This window comes from Coffea eugenioides, chromosome 7, assembly GCF_003713205.1.
Source record: "Coffea eugenioides isolate CCC68of chromosome 7, Ceug_1.0, whole genome shotgun sequence".
Lineage (NCBI taxonomy): Eukaryota > Viridiplantae > Streptophyta > Magnoliopsida > Gentianales > Rubiaceae > Coffea > Coffea eugenioides.
The window spans coordinates 13,705,390-13,730,293 of NC_040041.1; the positions used below are offsets into that span (position 1 = coordinate 13,705,390).

Below are 24,904 nucleotides of genomic sequence, written 5' to 3' on the forward strand. Positions count from 1 at the left end.
CCTCTAAAATAATCCAAAAAACATCTACAGTAAAAGTTTTTCATATAGTTTTTGAAAAACAACCCCAAAAACAACTAATCCAAACGGACTTGTATTTCAAAAACGAAATGCTACAGTGCTGTTTTTGAAAAACAACCCAAAAAACAGCTAATCCAAACGGAGCCCTCGATTTAATCTATTTTTAACAAACAGAACTTTGAATGAACAGTCAAGATCAATCCCAGCTCATTCGAATTTCAAATGAATGACTGAGATCAATCTGAGCTGTCTTTGGCTGGTTTCAACGTACGCTTGCGCCTCCAATTATATAAAACCGGATCGATCCTAGTATATTACCATCTGTACCGTTTATTTCAAAATTTTGAATGCCTTGATCCACCCATCCAAAGTGATCCCAACCATCATTGGTTATCATGGATGGACTCCAACAACCGTCACTGCTCACAGATGATCTAGCAAAACTGCCCCATCCTTTCAACAAAATGACAACTATACCCTCTCCCACTTCTATGTCCAAAAGGTCAACTATTCTCTCCCCTGCGTCCACGACTCTTCCCTAATCATTCACAGAAGATCGACTTCTGCTAAAACCCTTCTGTCAATTTTTCTCTCTCCCAAAAATGGCCAAGCCCCGTGAAACCGCAAAACCTGATCCAACAGTAGAATCCGAAGAAGAGGAAGAATCCGGCGAGGAAGAAGAGGAAGGCTCGTCGGAGGAATCAGAATCCCAACCCGAAAACGAACCTTCCGAGAAAAAGACCGCCTCCACTCCCGCTCCGGCTACCAAGAAGCCCGAATCCGCAACACCGAAAACCCAACCGACATCTGCCGCTGCTGCAGCCTCTTCATCTGACGAATCTGAAGATGAGGAGTCCGGATCCGATACCGACTCCGACACCGAAACCCCTTCCGAGAAACCCGACCCGAGTATCAAACCCATTGCTTCAAAACCCATGGATGGCCCGCAGAAAACTACAACTACTGCAAAAAAGCCCAGATCCAAGCCCAACGCGCTGGGTCCGGCTTCCCCGGCGAAGTCAACCACCGGCGCCGGAGCAAAACGGACGGCGTCGGCAGCGGGAAGTGATGAGGGGAAGGATGCAAAGAGGTCGAAGAAAAAACCCGAAGCGGAGGCTGAAAGTTCGGAGAGAAAAGGGAATTCTAATGATGATTCGAGGAGGTTGTTTCAAAGGCTGTGGAGCGAGGATGATGAGATTGCTATCCTCAAGGGAATGCTCGATTATTCGGCCAAGAAAAAGGCTGACCCGATTAATGATTTGAATGCTTTCCTTGAATTTATTAAGAAAAATATCCATACCGATGTTAGCAAGACTCAGTTGCAGGATAAGATCAGGAGGCTGAAGAAGAAGTATGAAAACAATGCTGAAAGAGAGAAGAAGGGTAATAAAGAACTCACCTTTTCGAAGCCCCACGAGCAAAAAGCTTATGAATTTTCGAAAAAGGTGTGGGGCAAAGAGAAGAATGGTGATGGGGAGGAGAATGTTGAGAGTACTAAGGCTAATGGGACTGCAGTGAGGAAGAGCCGGAGTAGAAGCGCAGTGGTGGGTATGACGCCTAAAGTTGATGAGGTGGAGGAGAAGCTGAAGGAAGTGAAGGATTTGGTGGGTGAGAAGAATGTGGTGGAGGGGTTGAAGAATGAGAGTTTTGGTCCTACTGACAGTTTGAGGATTGAGGAGTGGGTTCTTAAGAATGGGGCACATTTGATTAAGGATGCAAAGAAGAGAGCTGAATTGGAGGAGAAGTGGAGGGAGTTGAAAGTCAAGGAGATTGAGTTGTTGGCTAGGAGATCAGAGTTGATGGCTGAGCAGAGTAACCTGGTCTTGGAGGGCTTGAAATGATCGGGGGGTTGATATTGAGTTGTTGGAAGAATGCTGAAAAGGTTAGTTGTATTAGTGGGGTTTGGTGATGATTAATGTAGTGGCAAAAGGCAGCACAGCATTATGGTGTTGAATATATCTTTAGTACTTTTATGGTTTTAGGTTCGGTAATTAGCAAATTATGGTTTCCTGTACTTTGCCATTTTTAGGTTATATTTTGAATGTTAATGATTTTGAAACTGGGATGATTTGGATGTTTCAGTATTTATGTGCTGAATTAGGATGTTTGCTTTTTCGTATTTTGTTTAGTGTTGCAGTTGGATTCCTATGGTAATTGACTTTAAATGTGATGTTAATTGCTTGTTGGTATGCAAAACAAGATGCATCTACATTGGTTTATATTGATGATGTGCTTTGTGATATTGGTTACCTTTTCCTGATGATTAAGTGGGCATATAGAGATGGTAAGGAATTAATAGTAGCTGATAAAAACTTCTTTTAAGCTTTTGCTACAAAGGCCGACTCAACAATAATCTGCTAGTACCATTTTCCATTTTTCTAAGAGAGAGAACTTAGTAGCAATTAACACGTGTTCCATGTTTGGCGTCGATCCTTTCTGTAACCCATAATCTATGACATGAAGCACTGACGAGTGCAACTCTAGAAGAAGCAACTATAACCATGCGGAAGCCATTTTTAAGATTTAGATCTAGTAATCACCTCCCAATTCCTATATTCTCTATCCCTGTTATTTGTGCTTAAGACAAATATCTGAAAATTTTTTTAACTCTATATTGCTTGGTATGTGATATAGAAACTAGAAAGAAAGAGCAAACTATGTGAACCATTAAGGTATCTATGCCCTTTTGCAACATTCTTTCTAAGTGTTTACTCACAGTGTCAATGCAGGCATTCAGCTTTTCTTTATCCTCCCCAAGAACTTTTGACGGTTTGTGACAGGTTAGCGCCCTAGTCAAGATATTTGCTCAAGTTCTCCACTGGAAACCTAGAGTCCATTTTGAATCAAAGTATGGTTGCACTAATTGTTCTCCTGGCACTTCTTCTAGCATAAACTACTTATTTGGAGTGTTAAGTATCACTGGTTAATGGCACTGACCTCTTCAAAGATTTATCCATCATTCTCCCCCATGGTTTCCAGATTTGTATTGAAAAACCTCCTTTTAGATGGATGAAGTTAATTTTACTTGCAACGTGATTGATATGCTATTAAGTCTTTTAATCCCAAGCCACTAGTAACCTAACAATGACATATATGCCAAGAAGTGCCACTTGAGTGACATGTCCAGTGCCACCAGGTTTTCCTACTTTGTCAGCTCCCCTTCTTTTCTTCTGCTTGCTGAGTTACCATCTATAACCACCATTCTCCTTCTATTTTCTCTCTTATTTTCCATCTTCTCGCTTCCACTTTTCTGTAGAATCAAATTATTTTTAAGCGATGACTTGGAGTCCCAATGCCAGGATCTTTTCGATTTTGTCACTTTTTTTTTTAGTTTTATTTGATCAACTGTGTGTACCATATCTCTTCTTGCACCAAAATTAGATTTTTGAAGTCAAAATTTAATTGACAAAATGTTGTAAAATGAAACTTGAGGATCGTTTTGTAGACCTTTGGGTGTTTTTGAGTAAGTTTGGCTGCTAATTGGTGGGTTGTTGTTGTTGTTGCAAGCTAACCCAAAATTGGCTTATAATTTCAATTTTTTTTTCTGGATTTTTACCTGTGGTGTTTTTAGGCCATTTAATCAGGGTGGAATAGTTTAATTTTGGGGAGTAAATTTATCAGTGGCCTCTAATTTTATGGATTTAGTACAACATAACAATTAGGCAATGCAGAATGCAATGGATGTGTGCAAAACTAGGGCTAATGAGCCTTATGTTAGACTTTTTGAAGAATCATTCCTATTAATCATTAATTACATGGTTTGCAGTAATATGATATGCACCTTTCAATTATACTAATGAAGTCATGACTAGTGACTTTGCGATAACTCTTTTCGTGTCCCATTTCCAGATTTGCAATATCTGTATACATTTTGTTAATCTTGTATAGCTTGTTACCAGTAAGGCTGCTCTTAACTTTTTCAAACTGTAATCATCTTTTTGTTGTGTGAAAGTTTATCTTGTACTCAAATTATGGGTTTGTACTTTTCCAAATCAAGAACTGCTATGCATCATGTCAAACCTAAACTGGGTTATGCTTTGGCTGAGTTCTCGGACTGCTTCTTTATTTCATTATCCAGAATCTGAATCTGCAATTATAAAAATGCTGATGGAGTTTAATGTAATAGGCCAGCCCTTTTTACGATTGGCATTCTCGACATGTCAGTTGGAAAACAGTTGGATTGCATGCAAAACTTTGGCGAACCTCAGTTCATACTGCATTTTATATTCTATTTTTTGGTTTTATCATAATGAATATGCAGTCAGCTGTATAGTTTAATTTTGCCCCATTCATTTTTTCCTTAGCAATCAGTTGGTGATTACCATACTGATTTCTATATCTTTGAATTTGATTGATGTTAAAAAGTGATTAACTCCTTGAGAATGATTTTAGGACTTATCAATTGTGAAGATGGACGGCAACTTCTGCTTGTAAAATCCTTATTTCACGAATAGCTATGTGCATGGAGTAATGCTTTGACTTTCTCCTACTTATTTTGTGAAATCCGCTAACAGCCTAGAAGACTTGGTTCATTCTAATTATTGTATGAACTGATAGCAATTGGGTATTCCTGTAAGTTCAATAGTTTGAAACAGCAGCAATTTCTGTATTGTTTTAGTTTAGTTATTTATTCTGTATGAGTTATTGCAGTTCTGTTTTTCCTATGATTTACCAAACAAGTCATTCTATGTGTGCCGAGTTGTTGGATACCAGGCAATAAATGGATGTTAACAAATAGTACAAGCAATATCAAAAGATGCTAGGATCAGTTTCTGAAAATTCTACAGCTAGTTGTGTCCTGCTAACATGGCATTATGTTTTTAGCTAACAGTTCTGATGCTATACAAAAAATATAGCTATATTTCCTGGACATTGTGACATCTTTATGAGAGAACTGTCTCTGCGGGCTTAAAGGTTGCAGCATTCCATACTAGATTCATCCATCCTGATCATCTTGCTTAATCATAGGTTAAATTATACCATTTGATTCTGTGGAGCTCTGGAGCCAGTTATAATCTGATTTGGATGGTCTGGTGTCGCACATTTTATTACTTTACTCTTAGGTCGTTGATTTGTGCTCAGCTGTTATTTGGGTCGTCAAGGTTTCTTGGATATTTTAGACTCTTGGGGGGATACAATTTAGCAATATGATCCATGGCTTTTGCATGAAAGCTGGTGGATCATATATTGATCCACTTTCTAAGAAATTAGCTCAAATTCTCACCTGTATTGCTTGATTTCTACGGCCATCTTCTCAAAAAGCCATTTGAATACAAAGATGCATGTTTTTGTGACACTGTAATTTTCTGTCAGTAGTTTGCAACATGATTGATAATCATACGAGTATATTCAAAAGCTAATTTAAAAGCAAGAAACGAAAAAATTCTAGTTGAGAGAATAGTTTTCAACCTCACAAAGACCAAGCAAAAAAGATCATAAATGAAGACCGGTATGGTTTTCGACCTGGCTAATGAAGAACCAAAACTGTGTGCCCCTAAGATTATTCTGTTCAGAATGGTGCCAAATAGATGTATAACCACACAATATTAACATCCTTTCCTCAATACTGTGTAGATGGTGACCCTATGTTCCTTATTGTGTATAGCATTCTTTATTGTGTTCTAGTGAAGCAGTTTTAGTATATTGGAATGCACGAAAGAGGACCATTTCTTAAAGCTGAAAAGATGGATCCTGAAACATTTTTGTGATACTATGCCTGTACAAATTCCTAGTTCTTGCCTTGTCTGCTTAAAATTTTTTAATAAGATTTCTCTGTGAAGATCACCTTCAATTATATTATTGTTTCCTCCGTCCAGACTTTCTAGAACTCTATAACGGTTTCATCACCGCATAGCTGCCATGTATTCTCAACTTCGTCCTACAGTTCCTCACCATAACCACCTTTTTAAATTTGACAAAAGAAACAAAAAAAAGAAAAAGAAAACCACCATTCTGATTGTCACCTTGTAAGGATATGATTTTTGGCTCTTTTTCATCCTTGAAGTGGTCATTTTCCTACATTTTTTTTTTGGTCATTCAATTTTTTCCTTGTTTTCCTAAGCCAATCAAATGAGGGTGTTCATTTAATTCGTCACTGTTTTCCTAATTTAGTCAAGTGAGGGTGTTCGTCAGAGATATTCATGAGGTGGGATTTATAATCTCTTCAGCAATTTATTCTTGATTTTGTTTCTGGTTGTTTAGTTTGTATGATTCTGTAGGAGTTCAATTTCAGATTGTTTGAGCAAATGTTTGGAATCAGTATAGTGTATACAATCATTGGAACATGTTAATTATTGTTAAACAATTGTCTCCTTTTTTCTTATTTTCTAATCCTCTCTTCTTATTTTTTTGCATGGGTCAATTTCAAGTTGTCTCAACAAGTATATAAATGTGCCTCCATTGATGAAAGGGTATTCATCCTTGGTATTGGGTGGAAAAAAGTTTGATAATGATCCCAAATTATTAGTTGAAAGTCATGTCTATGTGTGTCAACTTGTTCACAAGTAATTTATAACAATTTTTAATACGAGAACAAGTAATGGGAGTAATTTGTCACTATATATAATTGATCACTACAAATACAATCTTTATGCTTTGTGGGGGGTTTTTTTTTTTTTTTACACAAAAAATTCGTACTTTAATAACTTGTGTAGGATATTAGTGGTTTGTTGCCTCCTATTATGTAATTCATTAAACACATATTCTACTATTCGATAGGTTATGTGAATATCATAATTGTCCACCAATTTTTTTTTTTTAAGCGTATCATCAATAATAGTTTTCAACCTACTCCTTTAATGACTCTAACTCGCGGCCTGTGAATTACAAATGAAACGTCTCACCAATTAGACTGCATTTTATTATCCACTTATATTCACAGAGTGAACATAACTTTATTTTATTTGTTCCTTCGCTGAAAATTTTATACTTAGGCACACTATGGAAGCCGAAAGGACACAACCCACCTCCATATGCAACTCGAACCACACTAATACATCATCTACTGATTTAGGGATTATCCCCGGGGCTTTGGTCTGGTGGTAGTAGCCTAGTTAGGTGAGTACCACTGCTAAGAATCGAATTCTCGGTGAAACAACTGATTCAGGATACCACACGTGGTCATATGACAAAAAAAAAAAGATTTAGGGATTGTCCAAAACTTGACATACTTACGAGGTCATAACCACAAACTGCTTGTCAAATAAAAATCTCTACATTTTAGTCAGTCTTTCAAAAGCTAGGTATATCTTGAAAGAAAGTTAAGTTCTTGAGCAATTCTACTTTGATAATGTACATAGCTTTGGACAAGAGTGAAAATGTTCATTAGAAAATTTGCAGTACAAAGGGAATCTTTTCCATGTTCACGAGGATATAAATGTGAAAAAGTTTATTGTATTACCTACCATTTGGCCAGAGATGTCAACTTCTATTAATCATGTTTTGTGGAGTAAATTTTCTGAAATGAGAAGCCTTCCTTCTTCTTTATCTTCCAAGTCTATTTCCCTAACCGCCTAAATCCCTCAAAAGTATTTTAGTCAGAGAAAGATAAATAGAAAAAGAAAAAGTAATATCAAAATTTTTTTGCTAGTCTGGGTAATATCAGAATACCTATCCAAACACACAGATATTATTTCTATTCTTTTTTTAGGTCACTTCCCTATATTTTAATTCTCGACAGAGCATTCTAATTTTTTTTTTGTACACTAAAAACAAAGCCAAGAAAAAAATTATGATTTTTTTTAGAAAATGTAAGATTGTATTGTACAAAGGGAAAATATTGCTAGGTGGGAAACCAAAATTCATTCAAAGTGGGAAAAATAACACAGTGATAATTAGGATTCATACCTATTTAAATATTGAAAAAAGAAAACAAAAGGAAAGGTAGAACACCGTAGCAGATGTCACGTGCATGCCATGGGGACCAAAATCATTTAGAAACTTCAAAGAAATGTCCAATTCATTTTACTAAAGTTTCCTGGAAATTTGGTTGGATTTACCTGTTATCTTCCGGTCTTCCTTCCTAGGGTAGAAGTTATTACTTCATTTACAGGATTACGCGGTTGAGCAATTGGCAACTTTCGGTCATAGAGCTTGGTCAATGCCTCAATGGAACTTGTAGCTAGGATGGGAGGAAATTTCCTTTCTTTTTCTCTCTAAATTCCTAGGAAGATCGGTCTTTATTTAGTAGCAGAGGGAAAAAATAAAAAAAAGAATCTTGTTAACGAAGCAAAGTGACTTTTGTAGGTTATGTGCGTGTCTGTCTATATACATATACATATACATATATATATATATATATAATGCACATTTTGAAGATAAACTGTAGGTTTTTTTATTTAAAAAAACTTTGTCCTAGCAGGGAAAGAGGAATTTAAAAAACGGTGAAGGTGAAAAGGAATTTGAACTCACAACGTCTACGTTTTAGAGTCTCAACCTTAACAATTAAATTAACGCATCCTCAATATAGGTATATATGTATACACATACATATATATATATATATATGTATATGTATAATCTTAATTCCCTCTTTTTGGGTAGAAAACGTGGTAAGAATTCAATACGAGCAGGAAAATTATATAATTTTTTTTTGCACTTTACACAAAATTAACTTTCTGTTCAAAATATTTATGGCCACACTATTTTGGTAGTAATTTTATCTTAATCTGCTTTAAGTGCCAAGAGTCCAATCCTTGGCTTGCCTCATGCTGTGAGAATATGTCACTCAACCAAAAGGAATTTCCAAGAGAGTTTCTGATCATTTTCCTCCTCTTTTCAGTGCTCTGTCTAAAATCCACAAAACCCTATTACTTCTGGACTCAATACATACAACTCCTAGTGCCTTTATTTCCCTATATCTAGGGGTGAAGACACCCTTATTTTGCCCAACTTTCATTCCCAATATTAATCCATCTAAGTAGGGATTGTCCCATATACCTTCATTGTTCACTAGGTAATGCTGTTGAGTACTTGTTCAAATCATCTACGTTCCATTATTTTCTCCCAAGTTCTTTGGCTATTTGGTTCAGTAGTTTTAAGGCAGAAAGACAATCCCTTTTTCCTTTTTATTTTTTCTGTTATTGCACTGTTTGCAGCATCTTGTGTTTTGCCCATTTTTGTCCCTGCGAGCAGGACCTGGCAATCTCTAGGACATCTGGAGGAAGCTCTTGGTCCCTAATATGAAGTTCCTTTATAAACAGCATCCAACCTTCATCAGCAGAAAGTGGTTCCACCTACCTTAATTTCCTTCTGGCATCCCATTTTGTAGCACACGTCCAATGATAGACTAACCACAATCAACTTCCTCCCTTCTTTTCCTAGAGGAATTCCTATCTTTCCAACATCAATAGGTGTCGATACACCATCAAGTACGATCACAAACTTGTTCTTCCTCTCTAATGCCCTTGATAATTTGGCTGCCCTCTACCTATCATCACCAACATCCATATTTGAGATATCGGCATGCAAGTCTCCTGCCAAGTCGTCCTGCAATTTGGAGACTGCAGAATTAGCATCACTGAACCAATATACATGCTTCAAAAATTTGTCTTCTTTTACTACAGCTGTTCTGCCTACTCCAGGCATACCATAGATCCCATTGCATGAAACCTTGTCATCCGTTAACCCAGCCCGTGCGTCCGTCAAATTTTGTTGAACTGATTGGCTCTTCTGTTACCAAGGCTTATTTTCCACTTGGACAGGAATCGTATAGCCACTGCAAAATGACCCTTGTTCACGAAGATCTGATGTCTCCCGAATCATTGCATCAACACACTGTGCCAATGAAATACGCGAACGAAATGGTCTCCTCTAGTATTCTCCTTTCAGGTGTCGGTATTTCGCTTTCTTGATTTCTACTTCTTTCAACCAATCATCAACTTCCCTCTTTCTGCTCATGAAGGTTGGCTGCTGTTTATGGAGAAACTTCATATTAGGGACCAAAAGCTCCCTCCAGATGTCCTAGAGATTGCCAGGTGGGCCGTGTCCTTTTCAAAAAAGTACGGAGGTTTGCCGCTTGGAATCATCGCTAAGGTGAGAAGCATGATAGGGGCTAATGACATTCGTGAGTGGAGAGATGCATTGGCAGAGATGGAAGAAGGACCAGATGACAAGGTTTTTGAGGTAATGAAAAGCAGTTTTTATGGCTTGAGAAATGAAAGGTGGAAGACCTGCTTCTTGCATTGCTCTATCCTCTTGAAAGATGAAACAATTCCAAGGGATGAAGTCGTTCGAGGGCTCATCTCGAAAGGATTGCTAGATAGAAGATGCAGAGAAGCAAAGTTTCATCAGGGTCATACCATACTCAAAGCACTCGTGAAGGCTTTTTTGCTGGATTGTGTTGTGAATGATGATGGAGTGGATTGCTTGAAGATGCATCCTTTGATAAGAGACATGGCCGCTGAGATAATGAAGAGTGACCCAACCTACATGATAAAACAATTCTCTTCCTGCATTTCCTTTGTAGGACTAGGAATTAAGTCTAATTGCAATGGAAGTAGGAGTATTGTTGTCCTTTCATATGATTCAAAAGGTGGAGATGGTACCATTAACGAATGGTGCAGTGCAAAAATTACTCTGCTTTTAGGTATAGTATTACTCTTTTCTTTTTCCCCAAAGTAGAGACAATATGAATACTAATGTTTGATTTGGAAGTGACAAACTTTGTGCAAATCAATAGACATATCAACAGAATGTCATATCCCAGTGACCAACAAAGGGAAGTTAACCTATGCTGTTAATCGGTTGGAGTTGAACCAGAAAACAATAAAAAAAAAAAAACCAAAATTACCACCAGGGAATGGACACGTAAATGCATGAAACTTGAACTTTATAATTAAGTGACTAAACCCTTTTGACTCGTCTTGATAGAAGAAGTGTGGTGATACAAAAATGATCACCTAATCAAATGGCAAGACCTGACTTGGATCATACACAAGAGTCACATCCATTTGCAGCCTAATAGACACTAAATTCAGTCAAGTCCAACACAAGAGTCAGGTATTTTTTCTATACTACCTAAAAGTCACATTTTAATCATGTTGAATAGATTCAACTTTATTCTTTCTTCATGTTCTAACCTGAATATCAGAGTTTAAGCAAGGGTTATAGCCCAGCATTTGACTAGTAGACTAGACAAGTAGTAGACTAGGAGGCAGAAGATCAATAGCAGGTAACAGAAAAATGGATAGACTAGTACAAGATTTGAAGTCCTTGCCATCAGCATATAGTGCTACAAGTGCGAACACATGATAAATGTGCCAAAGGCTCGAAGAGTTGAGAACAAAGATGGTTACCACTAGGAAGACAATCCGCAATACACACGCCACTCCAGACGCTCGACACTTACAGAGCAACCAAAGGAAACTTTAAGCCCTGCTAGAGCTGGACTCAAGCGGATCGCTTTGGGGAATGAATAAAAGGGTTCAGTAGGAAAACTAGGAATAGCATCTAATTTGCTGGTTGAGCTGCATGGATGCCTTCTCAGCTTGGAACTCAAGCAAATGGTTCAATCGCAAATGATTGCAGGTACCTAGCTGCTGAATGAGCAACTAAGTTCACAGAAGCAAACGGGAGAACTTGAAAGTTGAAATAAGGACTCATTAGATAGTGTTATTCTTACCAGCTGAGGTGAAACTTTGAAAGTTTGACCAACTCATTAAATATGTCGTCGTACTGTTCCTATAGTTATTTCCAATATTTTGACTCGTTGACTCCTACCCCTTTTATGTCTATTTGTTGAAGATAAACAAGAAGAAATCTCTTTCCAAGAAACTTACATCCTTGCCAAATAGAATATGCATGATGGAACTCGACATTTCTTGCCAAATATAATGCAGGAAGTATTTCGCATTATATCCTGTCAAAGTTCCCTAACCCCCCGGTGCGGCCCAAAAAAAAAAAAAACAACTCTGGCGGTGTCTGCTGCCACGGGTGCCCTGGTACCGGAAAACTGTCCTAATATTTTGTTATTCACGTCCACTTTTTCTACTATAAAGAAAGTAATGTGACTTAATAACTCTGTTTGGGCTGTAAGTGGGGGCTTAAATTCCACCTGCGGTAAAAAAAATTCCAGGGTTATGTCAAAACACTTTCTTGATTTATTAAGGTCCGTGTCTCTACTAGTCCTAACACAAAGCCTCTTTAGACTCCCCTATTTTTAGTCTAGAATAGATAGATTATACAATAATTGTCGTCTCCGAAAAAAAAAACCCTTCCCCCCAGGCGGCCCAAAAAAAAAACAACTCTGGAGGTGTCTACTGCCACGAGTGCCCAGGTACCGAAAAACTGTCATAACATTTTGTCATTCACGTCCACTTCTTCTACTATAAAGAAAGTAATGTGACTTAATAACTCTGTCGATTCAAAATCACTGAGCTTAGCTCAGTGGCTACTAAGGTGGGTCTTAAGATCCTGCTTGGGCTATAAGTGGGGGTTTAAATTCCACCTGCAGTAAAAAAATTTCAGAGTTATGCCAAAATACTCTCTTGGTTTATTAAGGTCTGTGTCTCTATTAGTCCCTAACACAAAGCCTCTTTAGGCTCCCCTCTCCTCTAGTCTAGAATAGTTAGGTTATATAATAGTTGTCATCTCCAGAAAAAAAAAAAACTGCGGAAAAAATAACCCCCCTTGCGGCCCAAAAAAAAAAAAAAAAAAACTCTGGAGGTGTCTATTACCACGGATGCCCTGGTATCGGAAAACTGTCATAACATTTTGTCATTCATGTCCACTTCTTCTACTATAAAGAAAGTAATGTAACTTAATAACTCTGTCGATTCAAAACCACTGAGCTTAGCTTAGTGGCCACCAAAGTGGGTCTTAAGATCCTGCTTGGGCTATAAGTGGAAGTTTAAATTCCACCCGCAGTAAAAAAAATCCCAGAATTATGCCAAAACACTCTCTTGATTTATTAAGGTCTGTCTCTACTAGTTCCTAACACAAAGCCTCTTTAGGCTCCCCTCTCCTCTAGTCTAGGATAGATAGGTTATACAATAGTTGTCGTCTGCGGAAAAAAAAAAAAAAAAACTCCGGAAAAAATAACCCCACTTTGCTCCCAAAAAAAAAAAAAAACTCTGGAGGTGTCTACTGCCACGAATGCCCTGGTACCGGAAAACTGTCCTAAAATTTTGTCATTCACGCCCACTTCTTCTACTATAAAGAAAGTAATGTGACTTAATAACTCTGTTGATTTAAAACCACTGAGCTTAGTTCAATGGCCATCAAGGTGGGTCTTAAGACCCTGCTTGGGCTATAAGTGGAGGTTTAAATTCCACTTGCAGTAAAAAAATATCAGGATTATGCCAAAATACTTTCTTGATTTATTAAGGTCTGTGTCCCTACTCCCTACTAGTCCCTAACATAAAGCCTCTTTAGGCTCCCCTCTCCTCTAGTCTAGGATAGATATGTTATATAATAATTATCGTCTCCAAAAAAAAAAAAAAAACTGTCATTTTAAACATTGGAATTGTCACAAACTCTGAAGTAAGTGTAACTTAATAACACTTCCATAAGAAAGGGACTATAGAATTAAATATCATACACTTCCATATATGGGATTTGGCCATTGTTCTAAAGAGGGAAACTAAACATCTATATGAGCTTAAAATGCTAGACAACCTTTCTGGTTACAGAGGTTTCTAAGAGAATAAATAAGAATGAGATTTCGAGCACAACTGATTATTGGAATAATGGAAGGCAAAATGTTCAGATCTGTTGCATTTCTTATTCTCAAAAATACATTCCAACCACTTTCTACATCATGATTAAGAAAAGAAAAGGAATCCATGAATAAAGCCCCATTTGGTTTATTGGAGATTTCTGTGTTTTACAATGTCCAACTCGTCCAATTTGTTCCTCCAAAAGACAGCACTTTGGTGTCCGCTGAAATAAGTTGGACTAGGTTTCAAGGGAACTGGGGTAAATTCTTAAGCACCGAAAAGTTCAAATTCGACAGCATCGAAAGCCAATGAAAGTCGAGAAATAACTGTACAAAAGGGCAGATAGGCAATCCATAACTGTTAACTGCTTATGTGGCATTTCCTAGCTGGCTTAGCAAATGCAGGTTCAGAACTATATTAAGACTCGGCAACTGGGATTAACTGTCTTTACTTCATATTAGCTTGGGTTCCTGAGAGAAGCAAAACCTTGGTGTGGTTGAAAAGCACTGACGCAAATTCCACGGGAATTTAGGATGATAACAAACTTCATTTCCAACTCTGGATGAACACAAAAGAGGCTCCGAGTATTCTCAGGCGCTTCCCAGCAACAACAGCTGCTGTGCTGCAAAGCTATAATCATGTGGTCAAGATTAAAGTAAAAAGAACACACAGGAAAATAAACCAGATATCGCCTATATGAACACACCGCAAGGCCCAAGAAGGCTAAGGGGTAGCGCTGATGCAAGCAAGTCAAGTCAAGGAAAGGGGAATTACACCATAAACTGGAACTTAGGAATTATTCAGCAAATCAGAAGTTTGGGATTCAATAGAGCCAAACCAAAAATGAAAACTGCTAGAAATTCAAGGGCTTCTAGCCATGTTTGTAGATGTTGGCTTGTTCTCGGTTGATTATTTTGATTATTTCTTGGCTTGTTCATGTTTGTGATGTTCTTATTTGGTTTTGTGTTCAGATTATAGATTTTTTAATAACCAAGAAAGCTAAAATCCACAATCAACCAAAGAGTTGCTTTTGCTGATTCTAATTATTCCTATAATCACTTTCCATAATTAGATTTTACAAAATCTAAAGCAACTGAGAACAAGGCCAAAGTAAAAGATCTCAATCACCAACCAGAATATTTGGTGATGCCATGGCAAAAATGAGGTCAGAGGCTTATTGGAAGTCAAATCAAGAAGATTCGCCAGAGCACCAGCCATTCTGATGGAGACCTTATGTATCTTCTTTTTTCCCTGGTAAGGGGATCATCTTAGTATCTCCAAATTTTGAATATTAATAACACAGAATAGCTGTCATTATTATGGAATGGGAAACAATGGCCATTGAGTCAACCGACCATTATGAGAAAGAATTCAAAATTAAGTTCCAAACTTTGCTTAACTGGTCTAAATGTGTCAGTCGAAAGGAGAAATATTAGGAAGTTGTCTAGACCATTATTTTGCAAGATTTGAGAATTCGTAAGCTCTGACTACCCCAAGAATATATTATACTCGATTAACTAGTACTTTTCTATCAATGACAGACATGGTATGAATAGCCACTGGAGACTAATACTTGAAGTCCATATTCCCCAAGCCCAAACTACCAATTTAGAAATATAAGCGTTGCACCTCTAGTTTTTCAATTTGCATTCTCCAGTGATGGATAGATTTCTTGCATTTTTTTTTTGGGGGACCATAAATTCAACCTGTGCTGTGTACAGAAAAGGATGGAACAAGCAAATTATAACTAAAGAAAGCAAAATAATAAAAATGAGAATATGCAAATGAACAGTAGATATCTTCACCATATCAGCCACAAGGAACTAATCAAAGTATTAAAGTGCACATAAGTAATTACTGTTATTACCTATAGCAAACAACATACACGATTTAATGCAAAAGCAGAAATCAGGGCCAAACCAGAATGCTCCTGGGACATGCACAATGATGCATGACATAGGGAAATACAAGCAGAATTTGGTAAAAAAACAAAATTAATGGCCACAGTAATATCGGTGAAAGAATCTGTCTGACATCTAGCTAACAGATCATCATTCAAACGCTACTTCACCTATAAGATCACATGAACAGAATTTGACAGAACTGAAAGAAAAGGCAACATAGTAGTTAGTGTTTCACTTTTTTTTTTGGGGTGCTTCACGCCTTTATCTTCATGTTAGATCATTTCAGACAAGTGTTGGTAGTGCAAATAGGGAGTTGTGTAACAGGGACATGGAGAACAACTGAGAAGGAAAAGAGAGACTTACTTGAGGGTCGAAGGAACCTTGATTAAACTACTGGAAATTCAGCAACAAATTGAACAAAAGGTTGTATGACATTCCCCAAACCGGGATCTTTCCATTGCAACAACTTCCACCACTCCAGCTCTTCTTTCAAGATTTCAACAGCTGTAAGGGCCGGGGGAGGATTTGGTTGTCCACCGATGCTGGAAAAAGACAGAGGCATCCATGCAAGATTTTTACACCCCATTAACCTTATATTCTCAATTGAATCACAGGTTATTGTTCCCTCACAGATGCTCCTTAGTTTTGGTAGATGTTGTAAAGTCAACTTTTTAAGCCTTGGGAAGTTGATGTAGGTTATGAATGAGTGTTGGTCATCGTCACTTGGACTGAAAACCATGTTGCCACCTTCCTTATCAGCTATTATCTCTTCCAATCTATCACAAGACAGTACTTCAACTACTTCCAGATTTTGCAGGTGCTGCAGCAACCATGGTGTGAATATTGTTGTCATCGTATTGCACCGGCTGATGCTAATCGATTTTAGATGGCAAAAGATCCTACATGGAGGACGGTCAAACTCAATTTCCCATTTGAAAAGTCCAACAAAATTTGGCAAGAAATGGAGACTCAAATGCTCAATGCTTTCCAGGGGGGCCCAAGGAGATAACATTCTCTTTCCAACTAGTTGGTCATCAGAAGAGGATACCTTCATGATGCACTCTAGTTCAGGACAATTGTCAATTAAACAGCCAGTCAAGCCACTTTTTTGAATATTGAACAATGAAAAAGCAGTAGTTAAGCAGGTGCCTAGGCCGTGACATTTTATTATAGCAAGTTGTTGAATGTCCTCTGGCAGCACTATGGCATTCTTTCCTTCTAGTTCCATGCCCCTAAGCGTCACCTTCTTGTTAGTTATTTGGCATGGACCTGGAGACAGAAACCTTAACAGGCTCAGACTTGGTCTCACTTCAATAGTATAAAAAATGGGAGCTTCATAGCTCTGGTGATACCTAACAAAATGACAAAGAGTGTCTATATCATAAAATCCACCTTGAAATTCTTCCAGATGTTTCAGTGCCTTTAGTTCTTCTACTCTGACTTCCACATCTTCTGGAATCCGAAGGCTTTGAAGATGGGAGAGTCTGTATATTGTACCATCTGGAATCATCCTCAACCCTGTACTATCCATGTTTAGGCAGTTCAGATTGACCAATCTTTCCATGCCTTCAGGTACATTGTTGATAGCAGTATGGCATAAATCTAACTCCCTTAATGCCTTGAGCTTCCCTATTGGCGGTACAAAACTGAGTCTACAACAATCAAACAGTAACAGTGCAGTAAGGTTCCCCAATTGTGAAATACTGTTTGGCAGCATTTCAAGTTCACAGTTGCGGCTTAAATTCAGAACTCGGAGGGCTCTCAACCGAAAAAAGAATGAATCAGGAATTAACCTCAATGGATTACTCGCCAAATTCAAGCTTGAAAGTTTAGGACAGTTAGGTGATGTGCCTGACGGAATTAATGATATGTTGTTATGTAGCAATGAGACCTTTTCCAAGTCCTCTTTCCACTCAATCTCATCTGGTATATGTTTCAAGCATCTTCCAGATTTTACCATATACTTACTGTCAAAGTCCATTATCGTTAGTGCCATATCTCTTATCAAACAATGCATCTTGACACATTCAGTTTCTCTATAATTACTCACATTAACTTCAGTATGGCATTCCAATAAGCATATACTTTCAAGTCTTTTCAGCATCACATGACCCTGGTCAAATAACGATAGCCTTGATCTTCTTTTATCCATGAATCCTTCCAAAATCAACAATCTTATTAATTCATCCCTTGGAATTTTGTAGTTTTCAGGGTAGAAAGAGCAATACAAGAAGCATTCCTTCAGTCTGCTATCTCTCAAGTGATTAAAACTGAGATGTAAGCTATCAAAGAGATTGCCATTTTGCCCAAGAAAAGATCCTTCCAACTCTTCCAAGGCTTCCCTCCACTCATGAATGTCATCCACTCCCTTCATGTTTCCAGCCAAGGTGATAATCCCTAGTGGCAGACCACCGCATCTTTGAACCATAGACTTCGCAATCTCCTTTACATGCAAAGGAAGTTCAAGTGAAGGGCGAAGTTTCTCCAGAAACAATGTCCAAGCTTCTTTCTCGCAAAGAGGTTTGACTTTTATTTCCTTTTGGCAACCGACTTGATGACACACTTCTAATGATCGACTGGTTACTATCAACTTGCTTCCATCTAAACCTAAAGGAATTCCAATTTTATTTATGTCAAATGGGATCCATACATCATCCAATATGATCACAAAATCTTCCATTCTGCTTAATGCCAGGAACAATTTGGCTGCCCTTTTCCTCTCATCTTCCTCATTTGAGAGATCCACATTTATGGCTATGGCAACACTGTCTTGTAATTTATGGATGGTCCCCTCTTGTGAGGCAGTAACCCAGTAAACTTTATCAGAGAATTTAGTTCCAATGACAAAATCCTCATAGATACGTTTTGCTAAAGTTGTCTTGCCTACTCCTGCCATACCATATATTCCAACACTTGAGATCCCATCATTCATAAGCCATGCCCAGATTTCTTTCAAATTTGTTTCAATTTTTTGGCCTTGCCACTCTGTTTCTACTAGCAGCCCATCAGGCAAAATCTCCTCTAGAGATGCACCCAGCTCTGTAACTTCCTTAATCATTTTATCAGCATGTTGCACCATCTTCAAACGCGCATATATACTGTAAAAGCTAGCTTGCTGGGCTTGTTCTTTGAGGCTTCCAAATTCTATTTTTATTTCATCTACTGCTTTAAGCCACTCTTCAACTGCCCTCTTCCTTTTCTTTCGCAGGTGTGACTGTGCACCTTGGACTCTCGCGATCATATTGTCCCATTGATGCCTCAAATGATCAAGTTCTTTTTGAACATGTTGCATCTTCTTCTCAAGGGAAATGTAACCACGTAATGGTCTGATACCAAGGTCTATAAGTTTATTAGCCATGTTCCCTACCCAAAAAAAAAAAAGAGGAACAATTAACTTGGTTTCCCAAAAACTAAAGACAAAACATCAAAGGTTTTTGAAAGCATATAAGCCTTACGAAATCAGTTGATGGATATTATAAAATTCCTCAATGAAATTGCTGACAATGTCAGAGTTAGTATCTAACAATAAATTCATGATGAGCTTCACGGACATTACTCCTTGGCCAACTCTGTTTTTATAGTTCAAGGATTATTTTAATAATATGTTTTAACTTTAATTGATTTTACTTGTAATGCATCTCTGACACAATACATACAGAATCCTCTTGAAAAGGTGTATTTGAACTGTTTGGATTTGATACCCTACAGGCCAAGTCCATTGGAGTTGTTTGGATAACTCGAGACTCTTCAGATTTAGAATCCACCGTAAGTCCCAAAGGATTTCACCTATTAGAAACAATTGGAATGGAAATTCATTCAAGTAATGTCATTTGAAATTCCTCTCTCTAACTCTTTCTATGATTTCAATCTACCAATCAGCGCAATCTCATATTTCTTTTCCTTCTCTTTCTTTCTATTTGTTTTCTTTAGCCATTCTCGCTTTCGAACAAGGCAAAAAACAAAGTCTCTGTTAATCCTGTATAATCGCCACATACAAGATAGCAAATTTACCAAGAAGAATTACAGACCGAGTAGGTGTTTGAATTCTGATTGAACCACATGAGTCACTTTTATCAATTTGGCTATGGAAGGAATGTTAGTTGTGACTATAGGTGTCAAACAAACCCATTTAGTTAAATTTACCCATACCCGCCCATGAATAGTTGGGTATAAGTATCTTAAGTTTTTATATATGAGTACAAATGGGTTATCCAATAATACCCATTTACTAAATTGGTATAATTGGGTAACCCACCAAACCTAATTAACCTATTTAGAATTGTCTTCACAATCACATCCATTTAGAATTGTGTTCAACAATAGTATTTTAATTTCTTCAGCACCTTTGACCAAACGTAGCATCAGAAAATGGAGAACCTAATGAAAATGTGGGAGAATCTGTTGGCTAGTTTTCAACTTAACAACAAAAAATAACTATACACTTGGAGATTTTTCTATCGCGTTTTCATTAGTGTTTTTGTTAGTGTTTTCCTAGTATCCAGTTTCAAGTTCTTAGATTCTTCATTTTTTTATGATGTTAACTACTTTTGTTTCAATTATTATTATTATTTGTTGGTTTTATCTCAGCATTTTATTTTCTCGTAGTTTGTTAACTTACTCATTTTTCAGCATTACCAATTTATGACAATCTTTATCCTCCTTTCCTACCTTTCCAAAATGAAAATTTAAATTTACACACAGAAAAAAATGTTAGGGGTTAAAAGTTTTTGGATTAAGTTTTTATGTTAACTTTCATATTATTTAGTCCAAAATTTTATATTCTTATTGTTCAATTATTAAACAGTATGCAATTTTGCGACATAGCGTACAGATGAAAAAAAATGGTAATTAGACTTATTGGGCATTATAAGTAGCTATTTAAAATTAATGATGGATGCAAACTGCAAAGGGTGGTATAAATTGGTAATTTAGTTTACAAAATGAATTTAGGTGGATCTATAAAAAATTAGAATAAATGGGTTATAAATGAGTAATTGAATTACTCAACTCATTTTTTGACTTATCCATTTATAACCATCTAATTAAATGGACATAAATGGGTTGACTCATTTATACTCGTTACCTATTTTAACCCACCCAAGTCACCTATTTTGACACCTCTAGTTGTGACCTTGCATTAGCTCAACAAAACTTTGTTGTGTGAACAAAGAAAACCATCATTATTTTTTTACCAAAATGGGACTAATCTTCAAGCAAGCTTTTATCTTAGGGATGTTTAGACGAAAGCCAACCAGGAGTTTGAGTATATGCCTAAACCCCAAGAAGGTCCATGTGTACCACGCGAAATGCCATATAGTGTACTAATACCAATTATTGACCACGATGCGCCATACCTTGTCTACTACCTGCTAGACAAGGTATGACCCACCAACATTACTTGGTGATCGGTTATTGATACCAAGGTTTGCAAAATCGGGATCTTATGTAGGATCAATTTTAGTTTTATAGGATCGGATCATTAGATCGTAAGATCCCACCAAAAACTTCCAAATTAACTAAATTAATTAATTTGAAGTTCATAGACAACTTTGTACAACCAAAATGATATCAAATAAGTAAATTATTGATAAACATATAGCATGTTTTACCTATAGTTTGACAAGCAATAAAGAAAAAGAATATAAACAGTTATAAATTATGATTACAAGTTTTAAAACCAAATGCTTTACAGTTTACACAACAATAATTTCAAATCTAACATAAGCGTTAATCTCCAACAATAATAAAAAGTCATAACTTCCCTCCAACATTAAAATCATTAATTATTTACGTATCTCAATTATTTTTAGACCTTTTTTGACCTCTAGTAAAATCTAGACCAACATAGAAGAATAAACACCATTAACACAACTTCAAATGCAATTCACAAGAATATTAAGTAATACAAGGACAACAAATATTAGAAACAAGCACTAGAATAAAATCCACAACTATATATATTTTAATGTCACAAAATAGCTACAAAAAAAAAAAAAAAAAAAGCAACGGAACCCTAAAATGAAAAAAAAAGGTCTGGGCATCTTGTCTAATTAAAAATAAGAATACAACCCATCTTAACACTTAATATTAAAAGCATTTAGTACACATATATAGCTGATAGGCATAATTAAAAAAAACAATCAAATTAGGGGTTACGGGTACTCGTGGTTGTTTTCGTTGGGCGACTTCTTCTACTGGAAATTCCTTGAGCTGAAACAAGGATACAAAATCAATAGAGAATTAGAAATGGGAGATTAGCAAAATTTTGGAAAATTTTATTGGAATCTAGATGGAAAAGAAGTTTGGAATGGAGATGGGGAAAAACCAACGAGGATTTCTCTCTTTTTGTCCTTTGTGACTTTGTCTCTGTTTGTTTCATTCATTTATTCCTGAAACTTTTTTTGTTGTAACTTTTGTTTTTGAGATAAAAATTGTTGCAAAATTATAATTAAGGGATCTAATTCTTTGATAAGTTACAAACCTGCTCCAAATGTTTCCATTTAGTTTCAAAATTTAGCCCCACATTTACAAAATTTTCAAAAATTCATAGGATCGCAATGGGATCATAGGATTGTACAATCCTATGATTTCACTAACGATTCTAATGATTCTAATGATTCTATGCATATTAAGGCAATTTTTGATTCTATGCACGATCCAAATCGATTTTGCTGATCCGAATCGTAGGACCGTAGGATCGTACGATCCGGATCGCGATTTTGACAACCATGATTGATACCAATGCACCACATAGCAATGTCAACTGGTGCACATGGAGCATCTGATAATTTTGCCCTAAACCCCGATTCACTTTTTCGCTACGAAGGTCTGAATTTGGTGAGTTTATCGTCATGCGATGAGCAAGCTTGGACATGGCAAATGAGTAGTAATGGTACCTGGTCTTTTTTATTTTTTGGATTTTTTCACATTGCATCTAAATCAGATTTCATCATTTTATGATTAAACAAGGTTCAGTACTGAACAGTGGGTTTAACTAATTTGTTCAAATGCTTTTTGTTTTCAAACGATTTATTCCAATCCATAAGCATCCATTTGAAATTCTTCATAAAACCCTGATAAATCCTTGCTGATTGAATCCAGATTGAAAAAGCTCAACACTCGTTCCTTTATGCAACTTTTCAAATCACTTGCTCACTTTACTAATCAGTTGAAACAAATACATCCTAAAATTGCAATGAAGAACAGGCAAATTATTTGCATTTAAAAAATTCGTAAAATTAACCAAGAACAAAAACAAGACAAGGAACTATTCCAATGAAAACTACCCCTAAGCAATTCCCAACAAGAAATTAACCAAAAAAACCAAGAAAAACAAAAAACCAAAAAAAAATTCAGCTTAATATGAAATTATTCATGCTTTTTGGAAACCTAGAACTAAAAAATTCTTCGTACATTTGAATTCAAAATTAATCAGACACAGAAAATTCATCGAAAATCATAAAACGCAAACAATAATTGTCGTATTACCTCAAATGCTGCGCTGAAATTCACGAAACTTGATGGAGAGAAGCTGGTGCCGCCTGGACGATCTGGAAGAACAGATGCAGATAAAATTTCTCCAGAAATGTATAGTGAAGTAAATACATGAGTCCGAGTTGACTCAAATGACGAAAGGCCAAGACTTTCAGGTGGGAACTTGGAAGTCAATAGCGGAAAATGTGAAGAAATTTCCTGCAGTTTTCTTCGAAATTCTGTAGGGTAATATTGCCGTTAACCCCCTGTTGTTATAAGCTTGTGTGATTTTGCCTCCTAAATGTTACTTATCATCAATTCACCTCTCTTTCTTTTGTTTTTTTTTTTTTGCCCTTTTTTAAACCTTGACTTGAGGCACAAAAAGTAGGAAAATTTTGCGGTCCTTTTTGGGTATCAGTCCCTCAATATATATCTTAGTGATTTATAATTTATAATTTTAAAATTATTACAATCTAAGAGTCAAAAACACTTATTTCACCATCCAATGTGTATATCAACATAATGAGTCTGCAATTTCTATTTGCAAAGTCACTATTTGATAATTTAGTGCTGTTGAAAAATTGATAAATGGTTCAACAACTATCAATATTATATTATAAGCTTAGAAAAAAAATCTTTAAGAGTCTAGATGCTTAACATGCAAGCACTGGTTGAATGGATCTAGAGCTCACAAGTTGAGTTATTGTCCAGTTCAAATCAGTTGTGTAATTCTTACAACATGTCATGTAAATTGACATAGTTTTTGGTATAAAATTTGAATTTGTAACTTATACATCTAAATTTCTACAAAAATTACAATTACATCGAAAATTTACAAATTTACATCGATGTTGTTAGATTGAAACAACTGGTTTGAGATAGAACTTGTGAGGCCCCAAATCCCTCATTGAATTCTACAAGTTATTATAATTGTTGGGATGCCCTAAAACATTAGGAGTATAAAAAATCCAAAATCCAAATGGAAAAAAAGATAGCAATCTTGAAAAAGAAAAAAAAAAAAGGAAAGGTAGAGCACCATAGCAATGTCACGTGCACGCTATGTGGACCAAAATGACTAATGAGCCTGGAGGGTGAAAGCATGCAATGAGCAACTTCAAAGAAATGTCCTTCATTTTTGCTGAAGTGAAGGAAATTATTCTTGTAAATTCCATTGGATTTACCTGTCGTCTTCCTGTCTTCGCCGTGTAGAAGTGTACAGATTACGCGGTTAAGCAATTCGTGACTTTCGGTCATTGACCTTGGTCAATGCGTCGATGGAGATTGGAGATAATAGGAGGAAATTTGCTCTCATTTTCCCTGTAACTTCCTAGGAAGGTGGGTCTTAGTACCAAAGGGAAAAAAAAATTGTAAAAAAGAACCTTGGTGACAAAGCAAGTTGACTTTTGTAGAGTGTGTGTCTATATACACACACATACACATGTATATATACACACACACAATCACACATACATATATGTGTTTGTGTATATGTGCATGTGTGTGTGTGTAATGTACATTTTGAGGATAAATTTGTAGATTTCTATTTAAATTTTTTTCTCCAAGTTAGGGAGGCAGGGATTTAAGAAAGAGGGAGGATGAAGGGAGATTTGAATTGAAGAGCTCTCAGTTCGGGAGTCTCAACTTTATCAATTAGACCAAGACCTTCTCAACGTAAGTACTTGTGTGTGTGTGTAATGTACGTTTTGAAGATCAATTTGTAGATCACTTTTTAAACAAGGTATAACCTGCTTAATGAGGTGGCCCCTAAGATGCAGTATTTACAAATTATTACACTAAGAATGCAGTTCAAGCTTGACCCTTTTCCACTAATCACAGTATGTTAATCTGGTGATA

The 24,904-nt window shown here is 36.6% G+C and overlaps 3 protein-coding genes across 4 annotated transcripts; 2 read left to right on the forward strand and 1 right to left on the reverse strand.

The window, feature by feature from the left end:
* Window positions 1-514: 514 nt before the first annotated feature.
* LOC113777654 (probable transcription factor At4g00390) lies at window positions 515-2,194 on the forward strand. Its single transcript, XM_027322807.1, has one exon. It carries the CDS (start codon window positions 621-623, stop codon window positions 1,857-1,859), a length of 1,239 nt encoding a protein of 412 aa, XP_027178608.1. The 5' UTR covers window positions 515-620; the 3' UTR covers window positions 1,860-2,194.
* A 6,742-nt stretch (window positions 2,195-8,936) lies between these two features.
* Window positions 8,937-10,638, forward strand: LOC113776975 (probable disease resistance protein At5g63020). The gene is made up of 2 exons (XM_027322027.1): window positions 8,937-9,846; window positions 9,920-10,638. Exons 1-2 carry the CDS (start codon window positions 9,621-9,623, stop codon window positions 10,636-10,638), a joined length of 945 nt encoding a protein of 314 aa, XP_027177828.1. The 5' UTR covers window positions 8,937-9,620.
* A 2,899-nt stretch (window positions 10,639-13,537) lies between these two features.
* On the reverse strand, window positions 13,538-23,232 carry LOC113778559 (probable disease resistance protein At4g27220). Of its 2 annotated transcripts, XR_003469287.1 has the most exons (4): window positions 23,066-23,232; window positions 15,941-18,940; window positions 14,806-14,924; window positions 13,538-14,303 (listed from the first exon to the last, which is right to left on the reverse strand). XR_003469287.1 is itself a non-coding variant. In XM_027324000.1 (3 exons), the coding sequence occupies exon 2, from the start codon at window positions 18,933-18,935 to the stop codon at window positions 15,963-15,965; it is 2,973 nt and encodes a 990-aa protein (XP_027179801.1). In that variant the 5' UTR covers window positions 18,936-18,940; window positions 23,066-23,232; the 3' UTR covers window positions 13,538-14,303; window positions 15,941-15,962. The 2 variants fall into 2 exon arrangements, 1 of the variants encoding a protein (XP_027179801.1); XM_027324000.1 differs by lacking the exon at window positions 14,806-14,924.
* Window positions 23,233-24,904: the final 1,672 nt, after the last annotated feature.

Bases quoted from the DNA above. Each gene is read 5' to 3' on its own strand.
- LOC113776975 (XM_027322027.1), top strand. From the start codon at position 9,621: ATGAAACCTTGTCATCCGTTAACCCAGCCCGTGCGTCCGTCAAATTTT. The intron at 9,847-9,919 runs GTGTCGGTATTT...CTGCTCATGAAG, and splicing joins CTCTAGTATTCTCCTTTCAG to GTTGGCTGCTGTTTATGGAG.
- LOC113777654 (XM_027322807.1), top strand. From the start codon at position 621: ATGGCCAAGCCCCGTGAAACCGCAAAACCTGATCCAACAGTAGAATCC.
- LOC113778559 (XM_027324000.1), bottom strand. From the start codon at position 18,935: ATGGCTAATAAACTTATAGACCTTGGTATCAGACCATTACGTGGTTAC.